The 11,235-nt window shown below is 37.6% G+C and overlaps 1 protein-coding gene across 4 annotated transcripts; it reads right to left on the minus strand.

Annotated features, from left to right (window-relative positions):
• Positions 1–3,389: 3,389 nt before the first annotated feature.
• Positions 3,390–10,508, minus strand: dorip1 (dopamine receptor interacting protein 1). Of its 4 annotated transcripts, XR_014125692.1 has the most exons (6): positions 10,088–10,323; positions 8,722–9,246; positions 7,736–7,825; positions 7,445–7,579; positions 4,605–4,843; positions 3,390–4,433 (listed from the first exon to the last, which is right to left on the minus strand). XR_014125692.1 is itself a non-coding variant. In XM_027033222.3 (5 exons), the coding sequence occupies exons 1-5, from the start codon at positions 10,341–10,343 to the stop codon at positions 4,660–4,662; spliced, it is 948 nt and encodes a 315-aa protein (XP_026889023.2). In that variant the 5' UTR covers positions 10,344–10,508; the 3' UTR covers positions 3,390–4,659. The 4 variants fall into 4 exon arrangements, 3 of the variants coding, with proteins under 3 accessions (XP_026889023.2, XP_081578324.1, XP_081578325.1); XM_027033222.3 differs by lacking the exon at positions 10,088–10,323 and adding an exon at positions 10,330–10,508 and having other exon boundaries at positions 3,390–4,843; XM_081722198.1 differs by having other exon boundaries at positions 3,390–4,843.
• Positions 10,509–11,235: the final 727 nt, after the last annotated feature.

Consider the following 11,235-nt stretch of genomic DNA (forward strand, 5'->3'; position numbering starts at 1 on the left):
CATCATCTGTGAAATCAATATTGGTGAGATGGCTCTGCCCATACCCATATATGCCTGCGCAGGTCCTCCCAGGGCCTACATCATGACCAAATCACGGGCCACCAGAAATAGGCAAGGCCCTTCTTAACACTGGTCACAATGTTGAATAACTTTCTGTTAACTGCATCCATTTTGATGCAGCAGCCAGATTGATGGTATAGGGACTGGAAAGCTGCAATGAATCATTGTGGGATGCAATAGAGGAGAACGATGTTCAACAGTCGCTCTTGATGGGCACTGTCGAAAGCCGTTTCCCTTTTTTTGAAGCTTGAATAATTCATATCAAGCACCCATCTAATTTGCACCAGAGAAACGAAAGGACATGTGCTCTCCCCACTGCTTTTCTCCATCTATACAAATGATTGCTCCTCTGATGACATCTCTGTCAAGATCATGAAGTTTACAAGTGATATGACGGTCACTGGTCTCATCCATGATGACAGGCTTCCATGCTGGTGCAGGAATATTCCATAGCTTTATACTGTCAAAACTGTACAGATGACAGTGGACTTTAGGACAACCCCCTAGCATTGGCACCTCCTACCACCTTTAAGAACACCATGGAGTGTTTTTTGAGAACCATAATCTGCCAGGATCTAAAGTGGGGAAAAATATAACCTTCATAGAAAAAAAGCACAACAAAGACTGTACTTCCTACATCAATTAACAAAGTGCAATCTTTCACAGGTGTTGTTTATACAGTTCTACAGAGCTATCATATATGAATATTCATCACTGTATGGTTTGACTTAGCCATCAAGCAAGACAGTGCCAGACTAGATAAAATAATCATAATTGAAGATCATCATTGGGAATGACTTGCCATCTGAGACAGGCACAAGAAAAACTTTTCACAGAACATCAGAATTATGAATACATCATGAACATAGTCAGGGTCTTTCTTAAGTCTTTCTATTAAGTATTATTACACTGTGCAGTATGGGTGAACAGGTTTCTGCCATGTTGTGTTCAATTTAAAACACAAGTTAATCCCATAAAGCCAAGGTAGGCAAATCTTTTGTAGATATGCTTGGCTAATAGGCTACAGTATCCTACAAACCTAACATTTATTTATATGTTTACTTTTTTGTTATTATAATCAGATGGTAATGATTATTTTGTTATTATTAAGTGGTGTTTACTTTGGCTTTGGAACATCACTAAATACATCCGCTAAAAACAGATATGTACAAACTGTGAATCCAAGTACAACATGGCTACACATACTACTATATAAGTTTACACACACCTAAAATATGTAACAGTATGTTATGTATAACAGTTAGGTTTTTATAAGACCTTGTTGTACCAAAATAAACTCCCTCTCATGTAGCAGAAAACTAATCAGTTGAAGACAATGACTTGGGGATTCAGTCATTCAGTGAAAATAGCACACGTGCAATATCACTACTCAAAATGTTCTGAAGTCAGCTCGCCCTTGGAGGCAGAATGAATGTAACTGGTTAAGAGTCAACAGGCAGACATTTTCAAATACTGTATATTCACCCCACATGGTTTTGTTGTTGTGACTACCAAAAATGAGCAAGTGTCTAAGAAAGTACTGTAGCAGTCAGTGGAACCAAAGCAGTTGCACTCTAACCTAGTAGGACATACTACTAGAAACATTAGTATCTGTTCAAAACAGTTTTTATGGATAAAACGGGAGCTAACCATCATTCCATACACGAGCAGAAATATCACTCTCTTATACCAGGAACATATTATTCCATGTCAACACCAAAGCATTCCTCAGAGGAAACGTTATCACCATGGCAACTTTTACAATGCTGTATACACCAGTTGCAATTCTGCTATGAGATACAGCTTTTTCTTTTTCTTTTTACAATGTCAACAAGTTAAAACACAGCATTAGTTAAAAAAAACCAACATCTTCCATCTCCATCTGATTCAGCTCTGCATCCTCCCAGACCAAATGCAAGTTGCAACGAATGGTGCGAGGTGCAGAGAAAATCACTGGCTGTCAGCTTCCCACCCTCGCAGCCATCTACACAGAACAAGGAAGAGGGCAGGGAAAACTCCACAGGGGAGTTTCCATCACAGTGGAGACCAAGAGTGAGAGCCCTAAAGACTCGGACCAACCACCACCTCCAACTCTATAGCTTCTTTACCCAGGCCATCTTCCTCTTAAACAAGGACCACTCTCACATACCTGACTTTAACAACAGTTAACAACTGTAATGTACACAACCACTCAATATACCATAACTTAATTTTTTAATACAAGATCCTACCTCAACACCCCAGTACTTAGCCTCATCTGTATTTATCTCACATTGCAAACACTTTACTTGCTGCTGTTTGCACACTTGTCTTTAGTTTTATATATATATATATATATATATATATATATATATATATATATATATATATATAGTTATTTATATAGAAACTATGTATATACATACATTGTGGATATATAGTTTAGTTTACAAAACATTTGTCTTTCTCTTTATCCTACTGTACATAATCCTGTTACCATCTGCACCAAAAGAAATTCCTTGTACATTTCATACTTTGTGAATAAGATTCTGATTTTGAAAAACACTTCAAAAGCATGCCATCTCTCAGACACTAAACAACATAAAGACTGATAGCAACCTATTACGTTACCATCATGAATGATATTGGTTATGGTCTGAACCAATTAGGTTTGTTCTGTCTCCAAGGCAGAGCTGCCTTCAGAAGAGTTTTGAGTAGTGATTTTGCATGAGGAATGAAATTACCTCTTCTAGGCCAGCCTACATGGTGGTCCAGCAAATGATTAAATCAATGCATATCACCCAACTGAACAGAAAATCTGTGCACTGCAAAATCAGTATTATACTGTAAATGAATATCATGACAAAGTGTTGGGTCCTGTAATAAGAATGTCTACACTGCAACAGAGAACTTAAAAGATGTAACTTATGTATTTCTATGAAAATTGTTACTCATTAATTAAATAAATCACATGTCTAAAGGTTGCATTAAATCAAAATTGGCTGAATTTGTAAACACCTGCGTGCATCTACATTAGCATAATGTTAAAGAAAAAAGTTTAGAAAAACTTCTGCACTGACATTTGTGATACCAAAAATGTGTACATATTTGTATGAGAAAATGCTTGCATAGTATTCCAAGTTTTTAAATCCAAATTACACAATGTTAGCCTTGATTATATTCGTACATGGTTTGATGAAGCAGTGAGTACAGACATGGTAAATGAGCTGTCTAGAACACTTGTCTCAATCCCGTTATGATTCAGAAGACCATTTAACTTGTAATTCATCCATTATGAATGTATTGAAATTTGATGCATCACATTCTCCTCCAACATAATACAGCAAAAATGTATAGCATGATCTTTTATTTGTATTACAAGTGAATGCAAAGTTGTGTTTTCATACAATTTCTGAACATGTTAATCATGTTTTAAAAACTGTGTTAATCAAAAGGGAAGAAACTCAAATTAGAAATTGAAACTGTTCCTCCTATGGTCTAGGATTTAGTTATGATATAAAATATGGCTTATTATTCAGACCTTACCATGGTATATAAAGTCACTAGTGTGTGCTTGATACAATTTTCAAATTGTTACATGCAAGTCTGAATATTGGCATGTTATCAAAGATTGAAGAATGTATAAGAAATGTAGAAAACAATAATTAAAAAAACAATTTAAATAAGTCAGCAGTTTAAAATGCAGAAACAAAAACCTGTGACACCAATATGGCATTTACAAGCTCAAACAGTTCTTTGGCAGCTGAACACTAAACAGCATCAGGCTGGGTTACAGCTGAGCAACGTGGATTTTCAAAAATGTGTCTCAATCATGCAAACACTGCTCAGTCTGAAGTCCTTTAAATTTGGCATTGTATCATAAAAGATATGTCTTGGTGACATCCCTTACTGGGCCATAAAACAAAATTGTTCCATGCTTTCAGCAATAAGGCTTGTATATGTGTGGATTAGTGGGAGACCCAACATAATATCTGTGATAAAAATATTTATAAGCCTTCAGTTTATTTATGTTAAAAATAAACTATACATTTAGCTTTTCTGAAAATAATTATTTCATGTTGTCCTAATTTTAATTTGAAAAAGGTTTGGAACAATGTAGCAAAGAACTTAAGAAAACTTTGAAACCATTGCCCTTAAATTTAAATTCAAAGTTTTGAGCCAATTGTTCAAATTATTAGGTTTTGCACACCAGCCCAAAGCTATTATAGTCCATATACTAATTCTTGGATTCCAAGCAGTTTAGAGAGGCAATTTAACTCAGCGTTGCTGATTTGTAGATGCAGTGTTCGCACAAAGTACAGCATTAGTTACAAAATTACAAAGTAATATCTCAGTAAAAAATTCAGTTACATCACATCACTGACATCCCTATCCTTAAAGAGAGAGAGAGAGAGAGAGAGAATGTGTAAATATTAACAAAACTATTTGCATTATATATAGAATATCCATAACAAATTATCAACTGACCTCCTAAATATGCAAATATTATTTATGGAACAAAATAACATGGATGGGGAATAAACCAAAGTAAGTTTTAAAGAAACCTTTGGGACCTTTGACCCTCTTCGATCCTGTTGCACCCTCCGAAGTAACAATGCCTCAGTTGTGTGGGGCACGGACATACACCAGAGATGACAGGAGCAGCAGCTCTGGTGGTTTGTTCAGCAAGATCAAGTTGTCGGTACGAAGCCCATCATAGTGCATCCAGTATCCATCAATTTGGAAAGCTGCAGAGTAGTGATGTTCCTCCTTGTTGAAAAGTGTGGCGCCCTCTAGTGAGTACCTGTGAAAAGGCATAACCACAAATTAGTAGTTTATATGGGGCTCTTGAGAACCCACAAAAGAAATATGCACAATGTACTAAACAGCATGTACAACTTGGTGCAACATGGCCACTAGACACTAAAGAGAGGTCACGAAGTGCACAATTTACCTTCTTGCTCTGAGTTCTCGAATGAATCAAGTGGCCATGCTTTGATTCATTTAATCACACTACAGCTGAAATGTATGTGGAGGAGAGTACTTGATTGTGGGTTATAAAAAATATATTTGTTAAGCATCAAGTCAGAAAACAGGAGGAATGCACATATAGTCATACAGAATGACTGCATGTGAAATATAGTCCCAGCTACACTTGGTGTTAGAGGCTTACTTTTATATTCCTCCAAATAGTAAGATATATTTTCCACCCTCCTATCATGCAGCAAGAGTCCCTACAGGACTTTTTGAACAGAGGTCCTTCATCAGCAGTGTAAGCAGTGCTTCACTACAATTTTGAGACTAATATATTATATATAAAAACAAACAAATAAACAAACAAACGACACACTGTATCCAGTTTTATCCAGTTAAGAAATACAAAGTCAACCTGGTACTTTAGTATGATTTCACTGAACATCATGCTTAATGATAAATTTCAGCACCCCCCAACTCTTAAAACACCTTCCTGTGTCCCTGATTGTAATATTTGTGTAATATGGGTTTGGTAATTATAATGTGCTGTACCTGGAAATGGAATGGGAATTATAAAAGGTAACCTGTAAATTTTTGACCTTGATACATGTTGACCTATGATTTCAAAAATATAGGTCAAATGGAACCCTTTTCAGAACCCCAAATTGTTTACCAAATGTGATGAATGAAATATCATTGTGTATCGCTCTGCTTTGTCTCTACAGTCATGGCCAAAAATTGCATTTCATAAAATACATCCAGTTTAAGCAAAGAATGAATATTTACAGTGTTGACCCTTCTTTTTTAAGACTTCTGCAATTTGCCTTGTTATGCTGAATATCTGCTTCTGGGCAAAATCTTGACTAGGCAAGAATGGGTTGCCATCAATCAGTGCTTAGAGTTGATCGCAGTTTCTGTGTTTTTGTTCATCCTGCCTCTTTTTGAAGCTTGACCTCAGGGTTTCAATGGGATTGGGATCTGGAGAATTTCAATGTTTTGTTCAATGAGCCACTTGGGCATCACTTTTGCCTTGTGACATGGTATTCCATCATGCTGGAAAAAGCATTGTTCATCACCAAATTGCTCCTGGAACATTGGGAGAAGTTGCTTTTAGAGGACGTTTTGATGCCATTCCTTATTCATGGCAGTGTTCTTAGGTAAACCCACCATTTTGAGCAAACCCACTCCCTTGGATGAGAAGCAACCCCACACATGAATGATCTCAGGATGCCTCACTGTTGGCATGAAACAGGACTCATGGTAGCGCTCACCTTTTCTTCTCCAAACAATCATTTGGCCAGATGTCCCAAACACTCTGAAAGGGGCTTCATTAGAGAAAATAACCTTACCCCAGTCCTCTGCAGTCCAATTTATACTTCCTGCAGAATATTAGTCTGTCCTTGATGTTTTTCTTGGAGAGAAGTGGTTTCTTTACTGCTCTTCTTGACACCAAGCCATCCTCCAAAAGCCTTCACCTCACTGTGTGTGCAGATGCACTCACACCTGCCTTCTGCCATTCTTGAGCAAGCTCTGCAGTGGTGGTGACCTGATCCCAAAGCTACATCCGCTTTAGGAGACTGTCCTGGTGCTTGCTTGACTTTCATAGGTGACCTGAAACCTTCACTGCAATTGATCCTCTCTCCTTGAAGTTCTTGAAGATTCAATAAATGGTTGATTTAGGTGCTGTCTAACAAGCAGCAATGTCCTAGCCTGTGAAGCCCGTTTGATGCAATGCAATGACTGCACGTGTTTCCTTGGAGGTAACCATGGTTAAAAGAAGAAAACCAAGCACCACCAACCTATAAAAAGCAACCAGTCTGCTCTTCTAATCAGCCTGACAGAGTGATATCAGCTGCCTTGTCCTCGTTAACACTCTCCAGAGCCAAGAGGATGATCACTGAAATAATGTTAGCATGCTATTTTGTGGCAGGGCTGTAATGCAGTGATTTTTGTGATTAAGTTAATTTTCATGACAAGGAATGACTGCAATTAATTGCAATTCATCTGATCACTCTTCACAACCTAGAGTTAATGCAAGATGCCACCATAAAAACGAAATTTGTGCTAGTCTCAAAACTCTTGGCCATGACTGTAGATGGAAGCCCAACTTAAAATCACTACACTTACACTGTTCACTCCATACCAGCAGCTGCTATAATGTGGGCACAATCTGATTATCTCAAGAAGGGGAGAAAAATTAGAGCATGAAAAAAGTAAACTGTGTACATGATTTGAGAGTTCAGGTTATATGAAAGCCTAATCTCACAACAGGGTAGTTAAATTCTTTATCTGATGGGATTCATACAGCTAAATACTGACTTACCAGCAGTACTATATGAATAAGTTTCCAATTGGGTACTCTCATGGTATGCAATGTCAACACAAATAAACCAGAAAAAAAATTTCTAAAAAAATATCCAGACAACCATACCTGTGATCTGACAAAGCCAGATGATAAGGTACATACGAGAGGTCCTCAGATTTCCACATCTGCATGTTAAGAATGATAAAGGGAGGAGGACCGTAGGAAAACTCCCTGTGAGAAAACTCTCTTAGCCCACTACACCTGGAACAATGACAGCCATCAGATACACACACACGACAAATATCACCATGCTGATGTTAATGAATGAATTTCAGAATGTCAAATTATTAAATAAATTAATTGATGAATTAATGACAAGTCCATAAGTAAGACCAGATCAAACAACTGTGGTCTCACCCAAATTCTTTGCAGAGTACAATCTTTGGGCAGAAGAACTCATCCACTGCAGACTGAATTGGATCTCTATCAGGAAGTTCATGTGGCGGGCTAGAGTAAGTGACCATATACAACTGCTGTGACAGTGCAAATGCAGTTTAGCAAAATTTAGCAAAGCTATTTCTTTACCTGCTGTTAGGAGACTTCACATACAAGCCAATATGGCTGTCTTAGATTATCTTTATTTTGTTCTATAATTAGTAGTTTAAGCACCTCAAACCTCCAAAATCAGTAAATGGTTAAAAGGTCAAACATGCAAAAGCAGCCCAACAATCTCTCAAGACTGCAGCCACTCATCCATGTAATACCAAAGGGTACCGGTATTTACACTCTGACTAAAAGGACCTTTTATGAAGGAAATGAAGGAATGGCAGAGCCATAGAGCCAAGATGACAAGGAGCCAAGCAAGACTATAACAAGACCACATTAATGGCTTATTTTTCAGCACTAGACAGCTGGGCCTTATTTTAGTTGAGAGCAAAATACCAACTCTGAAGAGCAATGCTCAGACATGTAAGCCTGTCACCAATAATTATTTAAGAAAGAAAAACAAAAACAAACAAAACAAAACTTCTGACCAATGTTCAATTCCATAAATGATTGACATTTACACCACTTAACACACTACTTTGGTGTTTTCATTGTAATTTACCATGTCTGTAACATGGTCATTTACTACGGACAGTAATTTTTAAGCATTGTCCTGTACTTGTTAAAAACTGGAAAAGCCTGTTTACTTGAAACACACTTATAAAGGGAGCCTAAAGAGAGCTGAATATTCCTTTAACTTGATTTGTGCATTACCATTACCTTCCATGTCTACTCACCAACTCAAACAAATATATGAGGTAAAATGAATAAGACACTGTCTTTCTAAGCCTATTCAGTAACCATTATGTATTTATAGATAACATCAGTGTTGAAAATGCCAGATCAGTCAAGCTTACTTGATATTTATGGTGTTCTGAAGGAGCTCCTGGAAACGGGATGGACAGCACCAGTTAGAGCAAAGGCTCTCCTGAATTGTTGACATCAGGTTTTCTAGGTTCTTGGTGAAGTTCTCATGCTCATTGCCAAAAAGGTCAATCTCCAGAGCAGCCTGATGGATCGCTGATCGATACTGACGCTTGGACATCCTGTCCCAGATCCAAAGCATCTTGACTGTTGTGTAATCATAGGAGTCCATCAGGTACAGAAAATACTCCACAAACTGCTTACCCAAGAACAGACCCACTTCCCGACGGAAGGTGTGGTTGTCCCGCAGGATTACATATAAAAGCATGAGGAATCCATCAATAGTACATGTGTTTTTCAAACTGACTTTAACATAGAGGGGGATGCAAGAGACAGCCTTCTGACCAGCCCTGATGATGTACACGCCACCCCAAGGGAGCACTGGCCTCCAGAAAGAGCAATACTCATCATCATTGTTCTTGATTAAAGCACGGATCTCTTCAAACAATGTTTTGGTCCTGTTAAAACAAAATAAGTATTACATGCACATGTAACTGGGCATGTTGCAAAATATGTTACTTGATGAAGGTCAAAATATGACAAATGGAACGCTCATTTGCTATGCAACTGAAATATTTTTTCCAAGTCTGCTACATCGAACTGCGTTTTTCCGCAATATAAAGGACATAAAATAACAATAAAGCAACATTGCATGTTAATTTTCAATGTCACTGAAAACTGGAGTGTTGTGCTGTTAGGGTTTAAAAAGTAAGAGCGTACGACCACGGCCTCTAATTACATTTTAATTAAATTTAATCCATGTTTTATAAGTCCGAGTTGAAGCCACACCTGAAGTTGGCTAATACTAATGAGCTTTTCCAGTTACACCTTCTTAGCGTGGGACGGCGCACGCAGGTTCGTCCAACAACTCAATGCACTTCAGAAAATTACTTTTCGTAGGAATTCGCACTTTTAGCGCAAGATATTTAAGATCCCTGAAAATTGGATATGAAAATAATCGGAACACAACCGTCTGGTCTGGTACACCTAAACAATCTGCCTACCACCACATTTTTTCAGTAATTACACCACTAAAAGCTAGATATATAACTAACGGGTTACCGCAAAGTGCATTATAGGGGCGCACTAAAAATGTAAAGTGTAGCTAGCTAGCTTTTTATAGTGAAGATGGCGTAATAGCAATGGCTAGCCATCGTTAGCTAACGATCCTTTTTCACAAATATTCATCGTGAACGTAGCTACACGTTTCCTTAAGTGGGCAAACTGTACAAGTTAGAACCTGGGTAGCTAACTAGCAGTTGAACATACACCATAGCAAGCTATGCAAGAGTTGTATACCTGTGCGTTTCGATGTTCATGTGAAAGTGAAAACTGCTGAGAGTACCAGATCGAGTAGCACGTAATTCAGCACTAAAGCTAGAACAGCTAGCTAGCTATATGCTTAAACATAGCAAGAGAGCTAGATAGGTAGCTCTGCTATCTTAGATCTGATAACTAGCCTATATCACTAGAGAGCTAGCTGACATTTCACATCTGAAATGACTTTAGTAGTAAAGCCATCAGTGGAAAGTTCTGCCTACCTCTCCACTTGCATACTGTGCCCAGTATCTGACGTCAAGCTTTCCAAGTCCTCTGTGTCTTTTAAACAACACAAATCACTCTCCACATTTCTCTGGTTTTCATGTCTTTAAAAAAACGGCCAAAAGCCAAACCCCCCCCTTACCACTACTGAGCAGAAAACATGGCATCTTTGTTTTCATAACACCCTGTGAAGTGTTGAGCGGACACGCCCACCTGGCGGTGACGTCATCAAGCACGCCCGCGCCGTGGACGTGGAGTGTTGTTGCAGGTTTGCCGTGTCCGTTACGAAGTATCAGTTCATACAGCTCAAGTTAATACATCAACGCTTTGGAAAAACTTCAATTTGTGCATTTAATAACAATAATGCCATTTGTAACACTGATATTATAGAAGGCTGTAATATAGAAATGAGATTTCTAACTAATTACAAACTTTTTTATTGTGTGCTGATAGCATCCTGAGAAATTAGTCAACATTGCAAATGTAAATATGTAAATATCTTTTGTCAGAATATTCAGAGTATTCAACCATGTAACAATAAGGGTTCATACATGTAAGGTTAATATAAAACAAATCAGTAAATAACTATACTTTTTTGTTTCAGCATAAATGGATTCATGTGCAGTTCGTTTATGTTTAGGGGCAGGAAATCTTTGCTGGCATTTTCTTAATGTGATATATATATATATATATATATATATATATATATATATATAGATAGATAGATAGATAGATAGATAGATAGATAGATATGGAGGCATTTCTTTATGCATTAACTAGCATTTATAACCAACCAGTGACCACATGACATGCAATTTTGGATAATGATTGATATGAAACACTTGTTACTGAAAGTTTCTATTTATGCCATAGGGTGGCAGTATTGGTCAATGTTCTCTTAGTCT

This window comes from Electrophorus electricus, chromosome 10, assembly GCF_041902795.1.
Source record: "Electrophorus electricus isolate QZ-2024a chromosome 10, ASM4190279v1, whole genome shotgun sequence".
Taxonomy (NCBI): Eukaryota; Metazoa; Chordata; class Actinopteri; order Gymnotiformes; family Gymnotidae; genus Electrophorus; species Electrophorus electricus.